This window comes from Saccharomycopsis crataegensis (genome assembly GCF_037102585.1).
Source record: "Saccharomycopsis crataegensis DNA, jcf7180000000075, whole genome shotgun sequence".
Classification (NCBI taxonomy): Eukaryota; Fungi; Ascomycota; class Saccharomycetes; order Ascoideales; family Saccharomycopsidaceae; genus Saccharomycopsis; species Saccharomycopsis crataegensis.
The window spans coordinates 12,036-34,591 of NW_027043822.1; the positions used below are offsets into that span (position 1 = coordinate 12,036).

The window sequence follows — 22,556 nt, forward strand, 5'->3', positions numbered from 1 at the left end:
GTGTCATTTGTCTTGAAATTTCCACAACATAAAATTGATCAAAAACCCCCAGATATATCGATCTATCTCCATTATTTGGCTTTTAGGACTTACATAATATCTTTGATTGTATACATAAACCATATCTTCAATTTTATTGACTTCTTTAATCAAAGTACGCGTCTATTATTTACTTTTGTGTTTTGTGAGCATTAGGTAATATTCTCGTCTTTTTGTGAACAAATATGCTGGAGAAGGATACGAACTCATCAACTTCTAATGTTCAGATTGAATCGGATGCCCCTTTAGAATCAATCAATAACACCAAACATGCTAGAGATGAAAATGAGGAGAAATCAGACGAACCAGATTCAAAGAAATTAAAATTGGATTATTCGGAAACACAAATCGAAACAAAAGAGCAACAATCGACAATGGAGCCACCAACTCAAACAGAGAAACCATCATCGGGATCAACATCGCTAGAAAAGTCTGCTACACTGGAAAACCCTTCAAAAGAATCAATAAACTCGGATACACAACCAAAAACAACTGATATTGTATTCAAGGAAGATGGCACTGTGGATACTTCACAGATGATTCCTGCAGCCAAACCTGATTTGAAAATTGAAGAAAATATTTCCAATGCAATGCCAAATCACCAAAAACAGTATTTATTGAAATCGCTCAAATCAATCAAAAGGTTGAAAGATTCTCTGCCATTCTTACTCCCAGTTGATATCGTCAAATTACAAATTCCTTTCTATTACAATTTTATCCCAAAACCAATGGATCTATCAACTATAGAGAAGAAATTAACAGTTGATGGGTACGAGACTCCAGATGCAGTCCATGAAGATTTCAACTTAATGATAAGTAATTGTATCAAATTTAATGGCGAGAAAGCTTCAATTTCAAGGATGGGTCTAAATATTCAAGCAAGCTTTGAAAAGTTATTGCTTAACGTTCCAGACAAAAATATAGCACCTGGAAGCTCCTCAGATTCTAACAGAAATAAAAGAAAACCTACTACAGCTGGCAATTCCACAGGCAATGGCGTTCCGAAAATTAGAAGAGATAATACTTCTGGCAGACCAAAGCGAGAAATTCACCCTCCCAAGCCAAAAGATATGCCATACGATATTCGACCAAGAAACAAAAAGTTGCTTGCAGATTTAAGATTTGCTGGCCAAACTTTGAAAGAATTAACATCCAAAAAACACGAAACCTATAACTATCCATTTCTTGAGCCTGTTGATCCAGTGGCTTTGGACTGTCCAACATATTTTGATATTGTTAAAATACCAATGGATTTATCGACTATTCAAAACAAGTTACAAAATAACCAATATAATGCATTGGAAGAATTTTACAACGATGTCAAATTGGTTTTCAAAAACTGTTATGCATTTAACCCGGAGAATACTCCCGTTAATTTGATGGGTCATAAGTTAGAAGCTATATTTGATAAGAAATGGCTCGATAAACCAGTCCATGACCCCACTCCACCTCCAGGCAGTGCAAAAGGTGAAGAATTCTATGATGAGGATCATGAAGATGATGATGAAGAATTTGACGAAGAAGACGAAATTGACATTGAGCAATCAATCATGAACAACCAAGCGATTCAATTTTTGGAAGCTCAAATTGAACGTATGAAGAAAGATTTAGAAAAAATGAAAAAAGAGGAATATGAAAAGGCAAAGAAGCGGGCTCTCAAGCAAAAGAAAAAGAAAGGTCTGGCGAAGGGTAAGAAATCAGGTGCAGCAGCCATTAGAAATCGTAAGCTTTCCAAGAGTACGGTGGATGGTATTGATGAACCAATTGAGTTAACATTTGACATGAAAAAAGAATTAAGTGAAAAAATTAATTATCTCAATGAAAAGAAGTTGCAACATGTTATGAAGATCATAAATGAATCGGTTCCGGATTTGCAAAAGGATGGAGAGGATGAAATTGAATTAGATATGGATATGGTGGATGATGAAACATTATTGAAATTGTACAATTATGTAGTAGCTAAAAATTCAAACGCGGGAACAAGCAAGAAAGGTAAGGGCAAAGCAGGTAATGGGAAAGCAAAGAGAAAATCGATTACAAAAAAGGCTAGTGACCGTGATAAGAAGATTGATATTTTGAAGCAACGATTAGAGGAATACGATAAGGGTAATAGCTACCAAAATGGTATTGAAAGTAGTGATGAAGATGATGAAGATGATGATGACGAAAGTGAAAGTTCTGAAGAAGAGTGATTAAGTCCACTTTAAAAAAACCAAAAAAAACAAAAATATATTTTTCTTTCTTACAGTTTCTTACTAGCCCAGGTTTTTCTAATTTAGCTTTCTTTTATTCTTAGTGTTATTGTTATTATTGTTACTATTATTGTTACTATTACTATTATTGATCAATGAAAAGAATTTTAATGTTTTACTTTTTTTTTTTTTCTATCTTTGTTTGTCCATTGCTCATATGAATTCATCCGGTGGATATAGTGTACATTACTTTTTATATTTATTTATGTGTAGTAAGTAATTTTTTCACGTTTTTCTAACCTTCAAAAGCTTTAACATTTGCTATTCCAAGTGGTCAAATAAGCAGAATTTATTGCTTACTGTGTATAGCTCCAATAGTGACATTGATCACAATTTCCCTACACTCATTATTTGGTCATCAAAAGAGTTTATTATACAACAACCTTCGGCGGAGTCAAATATTCAATAAAACAAAGGGAAAAATCAAGAGGCGAAAAAAAAAATTAACAAAGGAGGTTAAAGGACTATCTTAGATTAAAGTAACGAAATAACAAGACGGCCGAAGAAAACGAAAGCTTTCATATGTTCACCATTTTTCAAATTCATCATTATTAAAATCCAACTCAATTTCTTTCAATTTGATACTCCAGTCAACCTCAAAATCAAAGAATTTGTAAATATTACTTCCTTTGATATCAGTAGAATCAATATTATCTATTCTTTGGAACCAAACATGCAATTTCTTATTAAATTTCCAGTTTCTTGCTTGAAGTTCTCTCAATGCCAAATATTGAATATATGAACCATTGTCATAGTCATTGAAATCAAGCAATGAGGAATTAGGCTCATTAAAATTTTCCTGCTCGGTTGATACATTATTTCCTGTTATTGTAACAGTCGCATTTGCAGAAGATGGAGATTCCTTACTTAAAAGAATGTCCTTTGGATTTGTTAAAATTGTCTGTTTCTGTTGGAAATTCAAATAATAGTTAGGATTCGAGCCATTATCATCTCCATAGTAAAAAATATAGAAGAGTGTTTCTATGCTTAACTTTTTGAATAAATCTTTATTAAATCCATTTATCAAACAGAAATTGTTTTTATTATCAATACCCGCCTGTTTTTGTTGACCCTCCTGCAAGTTATTCAAACTATCAATATTCTTCTCAAACACAGGATAATCGATAGAAGTTGGATGAGGTTTTGAAGCAAAATAATTAAATGGCTTTTCAGAGTCAACAGAATCAGGACAATTTATCAAAGAATTAGAAATATACTTGAAAATGGCTGCACTATTGAATGATTCACTGCTTGGCTCAATTCTTTCACCGAGAACCTCTTGCTGATAAAACAAGTCCACTTTGTTTTTATTTTGCTCAAATAATGGCACAAGATCTGACAAGCCCGGGAGTGTTGCCAATACTTTATCAATGGTATGAATAACCTCTTCTTGGTGCTCTTCATCTTTGACTTCAAATTTTTCTGATTCTTTGATACTAACTTGAGATTTTTCAGCATTAATAGGAGGTGGAGTAGACATTATAGATTTACTCGAATCAGTAGCAGCTGCTAAATTACTAACAAGTTTAGAATATGAAAGTACAGGCGTTGAAGTCGTTGTTGGCTTTACTGCCTTGACAGAGCCAGAAGCTGTGCAGCTTGATGCTGACATTTTTTGTTGTTGCGGCGACGCCTGTTGTTGAACTAGAGTTGAGTATTTAACTTCATTATTCTTTGGGACAGGAGCAGGTTTCAAACTATTTAATATTGTGTTTGATGGAGTCGAGGCTCTTATCACAGGGCTTTCCTGATGTTTCTTGGTTGGAGTAATATTTGAGGATATGGACAAATCCTTAACCGAGTTTGTCAACTCATTAGTATGAATGTTATCTTTTTTCTGCTTATCTATTTCCTCGTGATCATCAGATTCATCTTCCTCATCAGAATCAGCGTTAGCACTAACGAATTCTCCAACAGGGCCAAAAGTAGGCTCCACTTCATCTAATCCCAATTCATCATATACTGTATCATCATCATAGAAGTCTGGATCTTGGTTGCTATCAACATAGTAAGTGATTGATTCTTTAATATCGCTGATCTGATCTGGTTCCAATTTACCATTTTCCAAAAATCGCAAAATGGTTTCCAATTTGGCCAAATGCCAATTGTTTCTATCCATAATTTCTTGAAATCCATCAATCTGAGATTGTTTGGATAAAGAAACCTTTTTGTTTTTCTTGACTGTTGATTGAATTTGTTGGATCTTGGCCTCAAGTCCTTCATTCTGCTGATTAATTTTCTCAATGTTGTCACTAACGAAATCTGTGGCTTCAATCTTTTCACGTTCTCTTGGATCTAATTTCTTTTCCATGTTTAATCCTTCTTTTGAAAATGCCTTTGTTTTCATGTCTCTCTCCACAAGCTTGAATCTTTCCATTTGGCGTTCAATTTTCTTTCTATACTCGAGAAGAGGTTTCTTATCTTTGACATCATTACCACTTATCCAATTCTTGATCTGTTCTCTTTGTCTTTGAAGCTTCTTGATTTCTTTCTTCAAGTCACTCTCAAGTTTCTCTTTTTGCGATGGGTTTTCACAACTTATTACTTTGTCATAAAGATAATCAAATCCCATCAACCCTTCATTGACCCGCTTAAACACACGGTCAATTTCTTGTTGTAGCTTTCTTTGGGCCATCATCTTGACGGTTTATATATATTTGATTGTTGACTCTTCTTATTTGCTATAATACTAGTTTTGACAGGGGCTCGATATTTTTAGGTTTCGATCTTTCTTGGTCAATGATTTTAAGGGCCACTAAAGTTGTCTCAGTAGCCAACCGACTTGTAGCGTTTTTTTTTTCTGATGGTTTCGGTTGTATTAGAAAATCAACAACATACAAAGGAAAAAGTTACCCGGTTATATACCATACTTTGTCGCTCCCCATGAGATAAGCCGAGCACCGCTTATATATTGTATAGAACAACTATTATATATATTTAGAAGTTTTTTATAATATTATATATATATATAATATCATTATCACGCATTATGTCATCACGACCATCATCATCATAGCAAAGAGCGTGGGACCAAGCGGATAATTAAAAGCATCACAATAACAGCTATTACCAAACCACCAGTCGCATAAACGTAGAACCAAAATCCCACTTTCCCCTGTTCGTTGAATACCCTCATTTTTTTCCCAACTTGGTGCGCCACAGTATCGACCTTTTCTAGGTTCTTGGTTGTGTCATTCAATATATTCGTGTCGTTGACAATACTATCATTAAGTCTACTCATGTTTTCTCTGAATTGACCCACAAGACCCATCATATCGTTCAATATAGAGTCCTGTCGCAACTGATGATTGTCATTTTGGTTTTCCATATTCAAGTTAGAAGATACGAGGGAAGATCCTTTCCGTGACAATAAACGATGGCGAAGCTGAGTTAAATCGTCTTCTTCGGTCTCTTGTAGATTTATGCTCGTGGCACTTGTGATATTCTCATTGCCTCTAATTATTTCTGGTTTTGTGATGGAGTGTTCCTGCTGTGTTTGTGATCCAGTAACTGACTCTGCTATTTGCTTCTTTTTTGCCTCTTCATTTTCCTTATTCAAATGTCTCAACGACGAAAGGGCCTGGAATTGTTCTTCATAAATTTTGTTATTTGTTTCATGGAGCTTCTCTTTGAGATTATTAAGATTATTGGATATGATCAATCTGTGGATCATATCGGCATCATATTGCAAGCTATTACCTACCACCAAGTTCAAAAAACTGGAATCATTGGCACTTGTTGATGATTGTTGCTTATGGCGTGCTACTTGAACATCTAAATTAGTAATGAGGTTTCCGATTCTTGTCTCCATTTTTGTTCATATAGATATATATATACTTATTGCACTGAGAGTGCTTCACCTTCGAGAGCCTTCTTCCCACCTAATCTTTTTTTTTTGTGACGGGTGGATTTTCCTGGTGGTACTATCCGGGGGTCACACACCCCTATTTGGATTGCAACCACCATACTTCTCTTTATTGTAGATAGGTGGTATCTTTTGAACACAAGCTATTCAAGAGAAAGAGAGAGAGATTTGTAAATAAAGGACATTCTTATTATTGATGGGCCAGAGATTCCTGTTGTACTGGATCTTTGATTGGAAGCAGATTTTATAGCAAATTACCACTTAGAAGCTTTGAAAGAGAAATGTTGGCCTGATTGTTAAAACGCAAGAAGACTTGGAGTAGCATGTGCTGATGTTTGGGGCTGAGAATAATTCTGTAATGAAATTCTATTAACAATTCCGTGGTTGATAAGCAAAAAATATCTCTATCTATTCTGGAGGGGGGAAATCGGTAGATACCAAAATGATATTTTCAACGATGACATCACTAGTACCATATTACTATTCCTCTTCTCTTCAAGTTTGGAAAGTAATTGCACAAGCAATTATTATTTGTAATCAAGATATAAATCATTTGATAACTGTTTCTTTGACAATCCATCCGATCATGATTTCTGTTTTCATTTGATATTCTAAGAATTATTGCCAGTCTTAAATTTCCTGTACGAATTATGTCCCACATGCAAAAAAAAAAAAAAAAAAAAAATTACCCCGGATTTCTATCACATTTCAATCATCGATTACAGTTGATCATCACATCTTCTCTTCAATAAATTATCCCCACCACTAACAAGTCACACAAAACCCCAGAAATCATCTGCAAAGTAAAATACACAAAAAAAAAAAAAAAAAAAAAAAAAAAAAGGTCACAAGCATCCAAACAATTATAAAGGAGAGAAAACAACAAAAACACAAAAAAAAAAACTCAATCCATAAGAAATACACAAAACACTTCGTTCTTCTTTTCAAATAAGGTTGGATCATGCTACTCACCTTGCTATTATATTTCACAACAGTCTATGCCTTGGTCATACCATCAGTGGTGGTCCAACCTCAAGACGTTTTACAAAGCCATCGTTCTCGACCTGTTGATGTCTCGTCTTTAATTGATAGAAATGATTTTGATTCCTGGATCGCTGTCCAGCCAAACATATCCATCGACCATATATTGGATAACATTGGAGGTCCTTGCTCCTTCAATAATGATAATGATCACCTTCCTCCAGGAGTTGTGGTTGCTGCCACTTCGATAAAAGATCCTAACTATAACTACCAATGGATCAGAGATGCTGCTATAACCATCGACACGTTGATAACACATTTGAATGACATTGGTTTTGCAAACCATTCTATTGCTCGGACCATCGAGAATTATATAAGCAACAGCTACCTTGTGCAGAGAGCTACAAACCCAAGTGGTGGCTTCAACTCTGGTGGCCTTGGAGAGCCAAAGTTCAATATTGATAATACGCCATTTACCGCTGACTGGGGGAGACCCCAAAATGACGGCCCCGCTCTCAGGTCAATCACCATTATGAATTACCTAAACTTGGTTAAAAAGTACAATAATGATACGTTGTTGTCGATTTCTGATGGAAACGTTTATTACAATTCTACTAAAGATATTTACACCAACATCATTAAACCTGATTTAACATACATCATTCAACACTGGAATACAAGGGGATTTGATTTATGGGAAGAAATTAACGGAGTTCATTTTTTCACAAGCTTGTCCCAATTCAAAGCCCTCAAAAAAGGTTTAATTATGGCAAAACATTTTAAGGATTATAAGTTTATGGAAAAGTTGAATGCAATCACCATCAGGATCCAAAATTTCATATGGTTTGACTCTGGTTTTATTGATAAGGATTTTCATAGAATATATGAAAATCCAAATTTTGATCATAAATATGGGTTGGATATTGCCACAATCATTGCTTCCTTGTCTTGCCATGCCTACTCCAATGACCTTGATGATAACTTAGGTTTTGAAATACCATTCGATGTTGATGATTCATATGTGTTGAACTCGATATACGGTTTCATCAAGGACCAAAATAGAAGATATTCTGTAAATCATGATGAGGATAAATTAGGAATTAGTTTGGGGAGATATCCCAATGACGTTTATGATGGTGTTGGAACATCACTTGGTAACCCATGGTTCTTATCGAATGCCTATGCTAGTTTATTTATTTATAGAAAGTTGTTTAAACTTTTGCACTATGAGGAAGATTTGGTCATTTCTAATAAGAATTTCGAATTTTACAATGATTACATTTATGATTTATCAAATATCAGTGAAGACTATACGAAATTTGACTTTGTGGTGATAAATTATAGATCTAGCGAGTTCAATATGATGGTGAACAATTTGTTCAGCTTTGGTGATTCTTTCCTCAAGGTTGTATTTGCTCATATCACTGAGGATGGAGAATTAAGTGAGCAATTTAATAGGGATACAGGATTTTCTCAAGGGGCTCAAAATTTGACCTGGAGCTATAGTAGTGTTTGGAATGCTCTTAGAGAGAGGAGCATTATTGACTCACTTCTTTGAGTAGGAAAAAACTAGAGCTTATAATATGTTGCATCAAATTCATTTCACAAAGATGCTATTCTTTTCATTTCGTTTTTTTTTTTCTTCTTCTTTGAGTAGTTCTTCTAAAGCATATTTAAGATTGCTTTTTTTTTCAAATTTGTGGACTATGAGGAATATTTATTTATTTTTATGATTCGAAGGGGGTAATAGGATAATGATGATACTTATGATGAACAAATTTATTGTAATATGCTATATCATGGGAAGTTGTCCCTTGTATAGAGACCTTCATGAATTATTGCCGTTTATCAGTCGTTCTTGCCAAGGTGTTGCGGATATGCAGGCAAACGCGTCAAAAAAATAATAATAAATAAATAAATAGACACGAAAAAATCACAAAAAAAAAAAGCACAAGGAATCAAATGAGCGCGTCTTCCTTTTTCTCTTGCACAGGTATCATAAAGCAACTTGCACAATATCAATGAATCATGATTGTCAAAGTCCTTTATTCATTGAGCAATAATTGCTCAACTAACCAAAGCAATGATAAAAAACTATCGTCAAATTTATATCTCTCAAAGAGTCCTAGTTCCAAAATCCCAAACTTCAATCTTAGGGTGATCAAAATCAGCAAACCCAACGAATCAAGACCTCAACTATATGGATTTGTTAGCCTCAGCAAATGTCTATCAATGGCAATACTTCATAGTCCCGAATTATTTCAATTAGATAAGCTGCCGACTTTGCTGGGAGAAACTCAAGATTCTGCATTAAAGAACCGTGTTGTTGATTATTCTGTTTATAATAGGGATATTTTGGAACTAGACCAGCCACTTGTGGGTCATGGGTCTCTAAAGCAGTTGCTCCAATCAAACAACATTAACAATAATAGCGGCAGGCCTGTTAATATTGATGATGCGGTCAGTGAAAATTATGATCCAATTATTGTGGGGTCGATACTGAAGAAACCAAGCTTCTTCATGGATGATGGCGATTGTGATGATGAGGATGAGGATGATGGCAATGCTCATGATGTCAATGAAGATGTCAGTCAGCCCAATGAGATTATAACCGAAGAAAACCCAATGAAATATTTGGAGAACAATATCTATAGTTTGGAAATACGATTGGAATTCATGAAATTTATTAGGAATTTCAATCCAAAAATGGATAAGATGGAACGTAATAGTAATAGCAACACAAACAACAATAATAGCAATAATACTAAAAAAGAGTTTGCAGTACCAATTCGAAAAACCAATTCGAAAAAAGCACCAAAAGCAGTCAGAACTTTATCGTTACCAATTTTCAACCCTAATTTTGTCCAGTTCCCTCGAGCAAATGGAATGGCAATCAATATTCACGGCCCAAAGACATTTGGAAATCAGGCTGCAACTATGATGGCTTCACCAGTGATGAACAACTTAGCAAGTGGTGAAATGAAACCAACCATAAATGCTAGTAAAACTGTGAAGATGGGAAATAGTTCGTCATCATCATCTTTAGCGTCATCAAAAAAGAAGAAAAAATCCAATGGATTATTATTGAAAAGGAAACTTGTGAAACAAGCTGAAGATTTTAGTGATTTACCAATTTCTCCAATGTGTATCAATTGCAAAACCGATAAGGCAGTCCCTTGGAGTTGGTTCAGAAATGAAACTATGGAAGGATTGATTTGCAAAGATTGTGATGAGTACTATAAAAGATATGACAAAATGAAACCTATTAAAAAAACCACTACTAATAATTATATTGCTGAACCCAAGACCAATGCCAAAACAAAATCAAAAAAGCGCAAAGTAAATAGCCATGATAACGATGATAAGAAGAAACCAATATCTAATCCTGCTAATATCAACAGCCGCAACAACTCCTCTGTTGTGAATCCAAATCCTAATATCCTGCCTCATCAAGGACCTCCTTTTAGTATCGCTCACTCTTTATCAATCAATAGGGAATTGATTATTCAACTGAAAAAGCAATCCCAAGGGCCATCATCACCAGTGGTTGATCAAAAAAACCCGCAAGACACAACAAGGTTCAACAAACAGATACAACAAAAATCAAATCAGAAAAAACCAATCCAGTTTATTCATCACAAGATTCCTAGTGAACCACTGATTATTATTAACACCCCTGCAAAGAAAATTCCAAAACATTTCAATATTAACTCCCCTGATCATATAAATAAATCCCCAAACTCAAAATGGTTATCCAATATGCTAAAGTCTATTGGTACTGAGTCACCTCAACCTTTTGATTTCCATGATCAAACTATTGACATCTTATTATCAGGGTCTCAAAGTGATCACTTAAAACATGATAGTGAACCCCCAAAAGATCACTTTCATAAATTCTCTAATATAACACGAACTTTGAAGGAAATTGAAAGTGAAAGTAATAATAATGAAAATGACAACGATAAGAATGGGGAGAAAGACCAGAAAAATAAAAATGATAATCATAACAAAGGCAATAACAATAGTGGGGATAATAACGACTTTCACAAGATGTTTAATTTTGGTCAAATTTCAAATGATTCAGGAAAGCATCATCATAGCAGTGACGATTCTAATTTGGGTCTTCTTCATGATGGTGAGGACGACCTATATAGCATTAACAAGAACTCATCATCGATACCTTCTTCTCCTATAGAAGCAATGTCATTACCATCGAAAAAACAATTACTGATACTTCATGAAGAATTATCCCAACCCTCTCAATGATTTTTGTTTGGAAGCATATTTTTTTTTTCCATATTTAGCTTACAGGTAGGCAGAGACTGGTTTAAAATATATATGTGATTTCTACAAATATTGTGCCTTGAGACATAATCAAAACCTCCTCGTTTTTTTTTTTTTTGTAAACATTCTACAAACAAAACAGTAGTCACAATCAAAATAAGCTATTTATTTTTAGAAAATTATTAATTATTAGAAATGCCATAATTATAGAAAAAATAACAATAGTTATGAGAATCATAACAATAATAAGTTGAAACTACTACTGACGACATAAAAATAAAATAATATAAATTAGAATATCAAAGTTGCAATAAAAGAGAAACAAAGCCTAATAATAAAAAGAAACACATCACATTCACCCAAAACGATCATTCGATTGGTAGAAGTTAACAAAAATATAATACACCACATAAAATAACAAGACTCTTAAACTTTCCGATGCTTATGAAAATCCAGTTCTTCATCGGATTCAACACGGTGTCTTATGACTCCCAACCTTTCACCAGGTATCACGACTTCGATTCCCGATATTTGTTGTTCTTGTTGGTTAGGATCTTCAGCAGTATCATCATCTATATCATCTGCTTGACCACCGGTATTCAACAAAACTTCACTGCCCTCATGCGAACTGTCTGTATTGCCAATGATCGGAAAATTAGGCATCTCCTGGGACATTTCATCATTTTCTAGTAGTTCTTCTTCGGACTGTGGATCTAGATGGAAAGCAGAGCATTGTGATAACGCATTAAATGTGTTTTCAACCATTTTGTCTCCTTGATTGTCACCACCGAAAAATTCATTAGTAAACAAGGTCTCATTACCCTCTGGCGATACCTTCCTTTCAGGAACCAATCGAGCCTCTATTATCGGTATTTCTTGTTCACCCTCTTCTTCTATTCCTTTAGATGTATCATTGGCATGATCTTCTTTCAATTGTAGGTACAACATCAACTCATTTTCAGGGTTTTTTTGCAAAGCATGCAAAATGATATTCGGGTACATGAACTCCATACCAAACCCGTAACCAGTAAACCACATTATAAATGATGTATTTAAAACAAATACATCTACCGAGAGACCTTGATTTAAATCTTTTCCTAAATGATTCCTTAGAGAACTGAAATACGAATTATCAACGTCTTCAATAGTCAATACCCAACCTCTACCACCACCATACAAAATTGGGTTTTCTTGCAAAGAGAACGTGGACGGAGTGCTTAATTGGTATTTCTTGAAAGGATCAACATTTTCGATCGATGGTTTAACTTTGACTAAATGTATATCAGTCACCATTGCTCCAATTTCAATTTTATTTGTTTATATTCTCTTCTTGTATCTGCCGTACTTCATCAAAAAATATGAAATAATTGAAGAAAAAAAAAAAGGGTGCCTTACCCTCTTCAAATCTTTTTAATTTTTTGCTTTTCTCAATAGGGTTAAAGATTGATTAACATTCACACCATACAATAAATACTACCGAAAAAACAAACGCAATGTCCCTCAATTATGAGCATTTGCTCCCATTAAATGGGGAATGGAAACAAAAAATTACTGATTGGCTATCGGAAGACGTTGCGTCATTTGACTACGGGGCTTATGTTGTTGGTGATAATTTAGATGATGCCAATTTGTACTGCAAACAACAATGCGTTTTAAGTGGAGTGGTATTCGCAAAAGAAGTTTACAAGCAATGCGGAATCACAAATATCGAATGGTTTTATAAAGATGGGGATTACCTTGATCCACAAACCATGGGCAAGGATGGCAAAATCGTTGTTGCTAAAATTACCAAAACTGAAGTACGGAAGATTTTGTTGGCAGAAAGATTGTCTTTAAATATTTTGTCAAGATCTTCGGGGATTGCCACTAAGTCCAATCAGATCATCACTTTGGCTAGATCTAGTGGCTATAAGGGGATAATTGCGGGTACCAGGAAAACCACTCCGGGATTCAGGTTGGTTGACAAATACTCCATGATAATTGGTGGGTGCGATCCTCATAGATACGATTTATCTAGCATGATAATGCTCAAGGATAACCATATTTGGTCTGTTGGTTCCATAACTAAGGCAGTTGAATCGGCAAGAAAGGTTGGTGGGTTCAGTGTGAAGATCGAGGTTGAAGTCCAAAGTGAAGAAGAAGCCAATGAAGCCATTGAAGCTGGGGCTGATATCATTATGTTGGATAACTTTTCTGGAGATGGTTTGAAGGTGGCTGCTGAATCTATTAAAAGTAAATGGAGCAATACACAAAAGAGCTTCTTGTTAGAGTGTTCTGGTGGTTTGACCATTGATAATATTGGCAACTACTTAAGCAATACCATTGATATTTACTCCACCAGTTCTATCCATCAAGGTACAGGGATTGCTGATTTTAGTTTGAAGATCGTTAAACATTAGTTACTTTTATTTTTTAAATATACTTATATTGATAGATTATTGTTGTAGTAAACGCATCGGTTGATTTACCCTATCGTTCTCTTTGAAATTTCCCACTGTAATTTTTTTTTTCCCTTGGCCAATCAAAATTAGTCATTGCAATATAGTTCTCTCTGTGTATATATTGATATATATATATAGATAGATAGATATACGAGTATATTAATAGTTTGGGATTAATTTTGGTTTGAAAAATAAAATCGAACTCCCAAGTGAGCAAAATTTGGATTATACTTGAAACAGTGTTCATCTCTAATCTTCGCAGCCGGTTTTCCAAATAGTATATAAGCAAGACCCCCATATTTTCCATTTAACAACAAATATTCGATTGAAAAAAAAAAAGCAGAAACTCATCATTTTTCCTCTTTATTTTCATTGATAATATGGCTGAGTTAAATAATGGTAAAGACGCCATGAATGGCTTAAATGATGAGAGTGCAACGTCATTGGTTGATGCAGTTGCTTTGTATTCGGAGCGAGCTAATGGATTATTAGAAACAACCACAACAGCTAACCAAACTGGTAGCTACCAAGCACCAGCATTCGATAACAATAATAATGATAACGATAACCAAAACCAGCTTAAACAAAAAAATTTACTTTTGACTGATCAATATAACAATAATAACGATGTGCATTCTTCGACAATGCCAGGAACTGCTTCTACGCAATCAACGGTGCTGATCTCTACAGTTGGTGGTGTGGTAGTTCCCCAAGAAGAACCATTTTATGTCAATGCTAAACAATATCACAGAATTTTAAAAAGACGAATAGCAAGAACAAAGCTCGAGGAAAACTTGAAGTTGTCAAGGGCGAGGAAGCCATATTTACATGAATCAAGACATAAGCATGCTATGAGAAGGCCAAGGGGTCAAGGTGGGAGGTTCTTAACTGCCGCAGAAATTGCTGAAAGGGATAAAGAGGAAGAAGAAAAAAGATTACAAGAGGAACAAGGGAAAATAATTCTGGAAGAAGAAAAAAGACCTCAAGAAGCCATTCAGCAGCTGCAAAGCCTTAATAACAGTTTGAGCAGTATTCCTTCTAGGAATAGTATCTACAGCAACATTCAAGAAAATGGTAACAATGATATCAACGGTAGCACCGCCTTGAATAATGAAAACAACAACATTGCAATCAAAAATGAGGTGACTGAAGCCATGTAGTACTTCTTTCACTTTCTGTATGATGACTTACGATCCCACTTATTTGATATACTATAATTTTCTTTTTTTAGTCTATTCTTTTTGTTATCTCTTTCTCTTTCCTGTTTTTCCAGATCCGATTCAAATAATAAAAATTAATAATAATAATAAAAAATTGAATACTTTTAATATGATAGTTGCATTCAAGGATGAAGAAGTACACTGCGTTGTTATATAATAAATCATGTCTGATGTTTTTGTTTTTGGAACCATCAACACGTGACTGTTTTTCTTTTTTTTTTTTTTTCCTCCGTAGGAAAAAAATTTCATCTTTGATGATTCAGGTTTTTCTTGTGTTAAGGACAACAGTGATATTTTAATAAACAAAATAGATAATTGCATCACTTACTAGGCCAATCATAAATCATGTCTGAAGAAACCAAGCCACAAGAAACCAAGGTTGAAGAAAAGTCTGCCTTGCCAACCCCACCAACTTCTAACGTCTTTGCCTTGTTTGGTGGCAAGAAACCAGAAAAGAAGAAGGAAGAAGAAGGAGAAGAAGAACCAAAGAAAGAATCTAAGAAAGAAGACGCTTCTGCTGAAAATGAAGAAGAACCAGATATTCACTTTGAACCTATTGTCAAATTGGAAAAAGTTGATGTTAAAACCAACGAAGAAGGTGAAGAAGTTTTGTTCAAGATCCGTGCTAAATTGTTCAAGTTCCACGCTGACACTACTGAATGGAAAGAAAGAGGTGTCGGTGACGTCAAGTTCTTGCAAAACAAAGAAACTAAGAAGGTCAGATTATTGATGAGAAGAGACAAAACCATGAAGGTCTGTGCTAACCACATCATCGCTCCACAATACACTTTGAAACCAAACATTGGTAGTGACAAATCTTGGGTTTACAGTGTTACCGCTGATGTCAGTGAAGGTGAAGCTGAAGCTCAAACCTTGGCTATCAGATTTGGTAACAAGGAAAATGCCGAAAAATTCAAGGAATGGTTTGAAAAGGCTCAAGAATTCAACAAATAAATTTAGAGAAAAGTCATATCAGATCAGCCTCAGGAAAAAGTAAAACTAAAAGATCTAGCAAAATAAACTAAAGAAAATTGATTGAAACAATAATATTCTTTGAATACTATATACTTGCTTCATTTCATGTTTTCTCTTACTATCCCATATCCCCCTTTATCATTTATCGTTTCATTTATTCATCAAGTATTTTTTTTATCATTATTATTATTTCCGCTTTTTTTTTAATATATAATCAAAATTTTAACTTCAGGTCATTGTTAACTTTTTCTTGCCTATTCTTTGCTGTCGGCTTTTTAATTTTGATTCATTTTTACTTTTTTTACTACTTGCTGTCTTGGTTAGCTCTTGCATTGGGGAATAGATTTATTCAGAGGAATTTTGCAATTTGTAGAATATTGATTGAACAAACTAATCATATATATATTCAAATGGAACGTGTAAATTTAAGCAGCATGTTCAGTTTCCTCTCCCATAGGAACCACAAATGGAGATAGGTGGATAGCAGGTTCATCAATGTTATGATGTTGGTAACTTAAAACCCCAACAGCCCCAGTATCCAAAAGAAACTGCGGGTTGATATTGAGAGATCTTCCTAACCACAAAGCAGCGAAAGATCTCAAGATATGACCATGGCCGAAGACTACCACGTCGCAAGGTTCGTCCTTTTCAAGGGCCTGCTTATGGAGGGTTCTGATCTTTTCAATCAACCTATTCAAGCGAATGGACACTCTAGTGTAATCCTCACCATTTTCACAACCGTCCGCCCAGATATTCCAAGGAATAGGTTTTCCAGTTGTGATGTCCAACTTATCAGGGATGTTACGTTCCCTTCTCAATTGGATAATTTCTTTTGTGAGCAACCCTTCGTAATCACCGTACTCCCATTCTCTAACATCCTCATCGATTTCAAATGGGATATCATCCATGATTTTCTTGTCAATAGTCTCAAATACTAATTCCTTGGTTTGAATGGCTCTGTAACGAGGAGAGGATATAATCAATTTGACATTGCTGACATTAAGAAGACTACTATTTCCGGTTCCAGTAACAAATTTCCCTAATGCTCTGGCTTGGTTCACTCCTAGAATATAACCCGTTAGTTAGGTGTAACATAGAATTAACTATGGTTGATTGGAGAGATTAAAGAAGAACTTACCGTATTCGGTCAAATGTAAATCAGTTCTTGAAGTGTATTGGCCACTCTAAAGGTTAGTACATTCATGCTTCACCTACATAAAATAATCTATTGGGTTTATACACATACTTTTGACCATTCTGTTTGTCCATGACGGATGAAAATAACTCTTGGAGTTGGACTCTTTGGCATTCTATTGATTCTTGAGAAAAAAGCTTTATCTTTGTTCTTTATGATGTTTGCAAAATAATAAGCAATAGTTTGAAGAAGGATAGCCCTTATTGTACAATTATCATTGGCGGCTTTCTTGAGCCTCTGAGGAAAACGTGACGTTGTGTGTGCCTGATGACACATCAGACGCCCTTTCGGCAAAAATAATATACCAATAATAGTAAAGTCTTAAACGGTTAATAAGACTTCTACCAATACTTTCCATTAATCTTCTCTCCTTTCATTCCTTGAAGTCATTTGATTTTGTTTGCTGGAGTTTTAATTCTATCAAGAGTGATTTTGTTATAATTGATCTCTGTAATAATTATAATAATTATTTTCTATAATAATTGTTCATTGCAAGAGTACTTTCGTTATATATACCATAATTCATATTTCTACACAATTACCTGACAGAATGTCACCTAATAACAAGTCAATACGACTCATCTATTGTATGCATATTCGTCTATTTTCATTTCCCTCACAACTTCTACACCCTAGTTAAGAACCCACCAATACAAGACGATAAAAAACAAAAACAACTGCAAACTCGGCGCGTTGTACTTTCTTTCTTTCTTTTCGAAATATTTGTTACTCATGAGGATATTCGACATTGGTGGAGAAATTTTTCCTGTTGTTATCCAATGTCCGGAATCCAGTCTGGGTGGCCACTCCCATTCCCGCTGCTACTGACTCCAATGGAGCTCCGCAAGCTGAGATCCCCAGTGGTTCTCATCACAATATCATTGAAATATATGACTTATCAGCTGTACATTCATCCAAATAAGTCTTAATTCTGTCAATTGTCAATGTAACAATATTCATGAAAATAAATGAAAGGAATAAAAAAGAGTAATACTCCTGTTAGTGGCCCAATGCTATATTGGGAGTTGGTTAGACACACATGTTACAATGCTTTAACAGTTTTCACTCTACGAATAACATTCAGTTGAATGTATGTGAGCTATTTTTGATTAGTTTATTTAACCAAAGTAATTGGATATCTTTTTTCAGGTACTAGTTTCGAAACATCCATCTTTGGTTTACTGACATCACACAGCACCACTTTGAAGTGGGCATGATAAAAGGAGCACCCAAAATTTTCTTTTTATTATTAGTATCATTTTTAAGAGATACACGGAAACTTTTTGAAATATCTACTGTTCCTTATTATTATTTCTTGTGATATTGATTCTGTTACAAGTCACAATTACAGAGACAGACGTCAATTTTCCAACGGTGGCAATGAGGTTTTCCGTGGGACACTTACCACCATGCAGGATGAGGACAAATAAAACCAACGCCTTAACTAGCGGCTTAGGTGCTGCCTTCCAGCTTTGCATTTCTCCTACCCCAGGTTTTTCAGCTTCCATAACATACTATAGTAGGCTTTCAAAGGCTACTTGTGAATGAAAAAAAAAAGATTCTCACAAGAGGAGCCCTCTTGTGAGAGCCTTCCACAAAAATCCTGAAGTTGCTTTTTTTTTTTTTTTTTTGCTTTGTAGTTTCACAAATTGTTTCCTTTTTCCCCATTACAATCCAAACAATACCTTGGCAGCAACACAATGACACAAATCACCAAAAATATTTTTTACAAGCTACCACAAAACTGTTTTCCAAGAACAGGTTCTCCAGAATGTTTCCCAAACTAGAATTTTTGTGCTACAGTAAAGAATTGTGCGTACCCACAGAACCGCATTTGACTGCGGTGTGGAAAGCTGACATGCAGGAACACCTATGCCAAATACAACAATAGATATATAGTCTTGCTATTGTCCTTATTGTTGAGATTTCTAAAGTCTCTTTCAACTAGTATTGCAAATTTTCATCCATCAAATAAATTATTCAACACTATACACTGGGGGAAACTTAGCCACCATAGCACTCTGAATAATAACGTTCAATATCAACAATAATACAAAAATGAGACTTCAAACAGCTTTGGTCATCGTGTATTTTGCAATGGTCTCCAATGTTGCGGCTATTCCTAATCCACTTGCAGCTGTCGCTGAAAGTCTTACAGCCATTACCAGTGTATTTAATATGATCAACTCAGGGTTGACTTTAAAAAATAATGTAAATGCCGCTGCGTCAGCTTCTGCTTCTGCTTCTGCTTCTGCTTCTGCTTCTGCTGCCAAAACCACTACTACGGTTGCACCAACGGCAACCGTACTTGTCGTCACATCTTCAAATCCTAAATTAGAAAAGACAGTCTTGGCTCCTTCCATTACCGCTTCAATTTCAAGCATTGTATTGAGTGACAAACAAGTCTTGAGGTCAGTTACGACCGTTGTTGTTGATTCCAAGGCCTCAGCAACAATACTCCCTGCAAACGAACAAGGGGCAATTCTTAAAGCCAGCAACTGATATAATTTTTCTCAAAATCACCCCAATAATATCACTATCGCCATAAAAACTATATATACTATGTTGTATTAGCCTACTTCCTTTTTTTTTTTATCTCTATTTTTATTTTTTCTGTCTGCTATCTTTCTTATCACTTTTTTGAATACTTCTTAGAATTTGACATCACAGTCCTCTTTTTTTATTTTTTTTTTTTCACTTTTTTTTTTCATCTTTTTTATCAAAAAGTATATAACTAGACAGTTTCTCACCACATATAAATACAAAACATTATATAATCGTCAAAACAAATAAAAGTCTAGCAGCACTAGCAAGTATCTGCTGTTTGAATTTATAAAAATGAATTTTTACAGAATATATGTAAACCGTGAATATAGAAGAATAACCGAAGATAGAAACGAAATAGAAAACATAAGAAATCAAAATCAATCCATTGAGCTCATTATATCAAAATCTAAAAAAGGGAAAGAAAAATCAAGTCAGGCACTCATAGTTTTCCTTGGGAAACTCATCATTGTCCTTTACAAAATCATCTCTACTGGACGTATTGGTCACTTCAATAACCTCTTCCTGTTCCACTTGGTTTAGAAATTTGGAGCCAGTGACAGCCAATAACACACTGGCAGCCACAGACAAAATACAAAATATACCTCTTCTGGTTAATGACCATCTTAAATTCTCCACACTGAATTTTAGCTCGGAGATCAATCTTGAATTAATCTTGTTTTCAACTTCACGAATTTTGATATTCAATTGTTTTTGAGCAAGACCATTGTCGGATTTATGATCGTTTATCGCAACCTCACACTCATTTTTACATGATATCATTAAATCGTTCAATTCATCGGTCACAGAATTCAATTCACGGTCCAAAATATTAATGCCACCACGTAGCTTATTCAAGTGCTGTTCTCGCGATCTCTTGATTTCGACCAGTAATTCTGATGACGCAGCCTCAAATAAATAATTCTCATTCTCCAAATCCTTCTTAGGGGCACACTTTTGAATCATACAATCGAGATTACTAACCAAGTTCTGTTCGGTGATTTGGATAATCCTTCTGGACTGAAGATCTGTAAATCCTGCCAGTACGAGTTCTTTATAGACTTCCAAAGTGTCAATGTAATGGGTTGGAAATGGGGCTTCGGAACCTTCTTCACTACCCATATCAGCATCACATTCTAATGAAGTCTCGCTATTTATTAGGGGCTGAGAATCTTCATTTTTTATGAGATCATTCGTATTCCCACTAGTAATGCTATTGCCAGTATTAATAAATGATGGAGTCAGCTGAACTTGATGTGATGTCATTTGAAGACACCTTAAGGGATGGTTACCAAATTTTCTTGTGACAGCAGCTCGGTAGGTTACTTTAATCGTGTTGAAAAGTGTGTTCCCAAGGGCCTGATGAGTGAGAAGTGACATTGTTCATATATATATAATAAATGGAGGGAAAAAAAAGGCTTTTTATGTTATACTAAGCTCCACACTCATGTCAAAAAAGAAGTACAACATAGCATTGATCAACTATTTCTTGGGAAAAAAGTAAAACCAATTAACGGCACGTGCAACACAGTGTGCGCACATAGGCACAGACTTACATTGATCAATAATCCACACATTATACTAAAATTACAATAATAACTATTTATCTACGTATTAATCTGTACATCACCAGGTTGAATATCCTTTGTAGGCTCTTCAACCTTCTTCACCTCTGATTCTTGAAGTTCTGGTTCCTTCTTTTCTGTCCCATCCACTTCCGATCCTGCAGGATTATTTGATACCTCATCTTGCACGATAGGCTCTGAAGCACTGGAGACTTCCGTCGGAGCAGTACTTTCCTCAGTATTATTTTGCTGTTCCTTTGCCCTTGTTGCATTGTCGGTGCTCGCACTGAGGCCTGAAATACCTTCTTCAACCCCAACTGCACCTCTGATGTCAGCAGCAGACAAGGCGTTACTGTCATTTTTGTTGGCTAATGCAGCATCAATAGCAGTATCTTCAGCTTCCTTGTCGGTGATAATTTGTTTAATGTCCAAAATATCGTCCTCGTCACAATCCGAAACACTATAAGGTTTTGAGTGAGGGACCCAGGAGAGCACCTTGAAGCTATATTTTGGAGAGTTATTGATAGTTTCTGGCTTACCATTCATAGAAGACAAGCTCACATTTGACCCGTGGATTGAATGTCCATTGGCAAGGGCATTCTTGTCTTCCTCTTCATCTGCGGGTTTGGATGGGTTGATTAATGTGGGTTGGAAATAATGTTCTATGGGTTCAGCAGTTGGGGTACCAAACGAGATATTGCTGGCATTTCTGATAAGTGACTGGCCGTATAAAGAGCGTCTAGCAGTCATACTGGAAATCTTATTTTTGAGGATGTTTTCTTCGCTAACAAAAGTAAACAGTAGCAACAGCAGTATGGGGAGTCTGTGGTTATTACCGCGTTTGGTGCGCTTTATTTTTTATTTATTTGGTGTGCTGACCAGGGACACCAACCAGAAAGTTTTTTTCAGGAGTATAAAAGCAGCAGAAATCTCGGCGGCATTTCCAGTTTTTTTCTTTTTCTTGTTACAGTGTTTGATTTTACATTTTTAGATTTTGCTAAGAAGGCCTTTGTCATGAGTTAGCTGAGGGTCGGAGACTTAGTTCTTTGACCGCTCACGAGCTAAAGTAAGTTCATTGGTCTCAGTGTGGGTTTGATTCTCTCATCCTTTCTTTTATGATGAGCTTAAAGAATTTTTTAGACGTTAGACTACTTAATATTCTTTGCAGATATATTCTTGTTCTGATCAACAAATT

The 22,556-nt window shown here is 35.2% G+C and overlaps 14 protein-coding genes across 14 annotated transcripts; 8 read left to right on the forward strand and 6 right to left on the reverse strand. All coding sequences in view use genetic code 12, as the record gives it.

The window, feature by feature from the left end:
* Positions 1–224: 224 nt before the first annotated feature.
* DASC09_021760 (bromodomain-containing protein) lies at positions 225–2,231 on the forward strand (the record flags this gene model as incomplete). The annotated part of the gene is made up of 1 exon (XM_064995779.1): positions 225–2,231. One exon carries the CDS (start codon positions 225–227, stop codon positions 2,229–2,231), a length of 2,007 nt encoding a protein of 668 aa, XP_064851851.1.
* Positions 2,232–2,817: 586 nt separating this feature from the next.
* On the reverse strand, positions 2,818–4,929 carry NOT5 (CCR4-NOT core subunit NOT5; the record flags this gene model as incomplete). Its single annotated transcript, XM_064995780.1, has 1 exon — positions 2,818–4,929. The coding sequence occupies one exon, from the start codon at positions 4,927–4,929 to the stop codon at positions 2,818–2,820; it is 2,112 nt and encodes a 703-aa protein (XP_064851852.1).
* Positions 4,930–5,301: 372 nt separating this feature from the next.
* DASC09_021780 (uncharacterized protein) lies at positions 5,302–6,102 on the reverse strand (the record flags this gene model as incomplete). The annotated part of the gene is made up of 1 exon (XM_064995781.1): positions 5,302–6,102. The coding sequence occupies one exon, from the start codon at positions 6,100–6,102 to the stop codon at positions 5,302–5,304; it is 801 nt and encodes a 266-aa protein (XP_064851853.1).
* A 1,015-nt stretch (positions 6,103–7,117) lies between these two features.
* SGA1 (glucan 1,4-alpha-glucosidase) lies at positions 7,118–8,695 on the forward strand (the record flags this gene model as incomplete). The annotated part of the gene is made up of 1 exon (XM_064995782.1): positions 7,118–8,695. One exon carries the CDS (start codon positions 7,118–7,120, stop codon positions 8,693–8,695), a length of 1,578 nt encoding a protein of 525 aa, XP_064851854.1.
* A 470-nt stretch (positions 8,696–9,165) lies between these two features.
* On the forward strand, positions 9,166–11,403 carry DASC09_021800 (uncharacterized protein; the record flags this gene model as incomplete). Its single annotated transcript, XM_064995783.1, has 1 exon — positions 9,166–11,403. One exon carries the CDS (start codon positions 9,166–9,168, stop codon positions 11,401–11,403), a length of 2,238 nt encoding a protein of 745 aa, XP_064851855.1.
* Positions 11,404–11,847: 444 nt separating this feature from the next.
* On the reverse strand, positions 11,848–12,714 carry LOT5 (Lot5p; the record flags this gene model as incomplete). The annotated part of the gene is made up of 1 exon (XM_064995784.1): positions 11,848–12,714. The coding sequence occupies one exon, from the start codon at positions 12,712–12,714 to the stop codon at positions 11,848–11,850; it is 867 nt and encodes a 288-aa protein (XP_064851856.1).
* Positions 12,715–12,914: 200 nt separating this feature from the next.
* Positions 12,915–13,820, forward strand: BNA6 (nicotinate-nucleotide diphosphorylase (carboxylating); the record flags this gene model as incomplete). Its single annotated transcript, XM_064995785.1, has 1 exon — positions 12,915–13,820. One exon carries the CDS (start codon positions 12,915–12,917, stop codon positions 13,818–13,820), a length of 906 nt encoding a protein of 301 aa, XP_064851857.1.
* A 422-nt stretch (positions 13,821–14,242) lies between these two features.
* On the forward strand, positions 14,243–15,022 carry HAP2 (transcription activator HAP2; the record flags this gene model as incomplete). Its single annotated transcript, XM_064995786.1, has 1 exon — positions 14,243–15,022. One exon carries the CDS (start codon positions 14,243–14,245, stop codon positions 15,020–15,022), a length of 780 nt encoding a protein of 259 aa, XP_064851858.1.
* A 405-nt stretch (positions 15,023–15,427) lies between these two features.
* On the forward strand, positions 15,428–16,036 carry YRB1 (Ran GTPase-binding protein YRB1; the record flags this gene model as incomplete). Its single annotated transcript, XM_064995787.1, has 1 exon — positions 15,428–16,036. The coding sequence occupies one exon, from the start codon at positions 15,428–15,430 to the stop codon at positions 16,034–16,036; it is 609 nt and encodes a 202-aa protein (XP_064851859.1).
* A 446-nt stretch (positions 16,037–16,482) lies between these two features.
* On the reverse strand, positions 16,483–17,366 carry SHB17 (sedoheptulose-bisphosphatase; the record flags this gene model as incomplete). Its single annotated transcript, XM_064995788.1, has 3 exons — positions 16,483–17,120; positions 17,196–17,241; positions 17,304–17,366. The coding sequence occupies 3 exons, from the start codon at positions 17,364–17,366 to the stop codon at positions 16,483–16,485; spliced, it is 747 nt and encodes a 248-aa protein (XP_064851860.1).
* Positions 17,367–18,291: 925 nt separating this feature from the next.
* On the forward strand, positions 18,292–18,682 carry DASC09_021860 (uncharacterized protein; the record flags this gene model as incomplete). Its single annotated transcript, XM_064995789.1, has 2 exons — positions 18,292–18,342; positions 18,521–18,682. The coding sequence occupies 2 exons, from the start codon at positions 18,292–18,294 to the stop codon at positions 18,680–18,682; spliced, it is 213 nt and encodes a 70-aa protein (XP_064851861.1).
* Positions 18,683–19,310: 628 nt separating this feature from the next.
* On the forward strand, positions 19,311–19,754 carry DASC09_021870 (uncharacterized protein; the record flags this gene model as incomplete). The annotated part of the gene is made up of 1 exon (XM_064995790.1): positions 19,311–19,754. One exon carries the CDS (start codon positions 19,311–19,313, stop codon positions 19,752–19,754), a length of 444 nt encoding a protein of 147 aa, XP_064851862.1.
* A 471-nt stretch (positions 19,755–20,225) lies between these two features.
* Positions 20,226–21,176, reverse strand: PUT7 (Put7p; the record flags this gene model as incomplete). Its single annotated transcript, XM_064995791.1, has 1 exon — positions 20,226–21,176. The coding sequence occupies one exon, from the start codon at positions 21,174–21,176 to the stop codon at positions 20,226–20,228; it is 951 nt and encodes a 316-aa protein (XP_064851863.1).
* A 227-nt stretch (positions 21,177–21,403) lies between these two features.
* On the reverse strand, positions 21,404–22,111 carry RTT102 (Rtt102p; the record flags this gene model as incomplete). Its single annotated transcript, XM_064995792.1, has 1 exon — positions 21,404–22,111. One exon carries the CDS (start codon positions 22,109–22,111, stop codon positions 21,404–21,406), a length of 708 nt encoding a protein of 235 aa, XP_064851864.1.
* Positions 22,112–22,556: the final 445 nt, after the last annotated feature.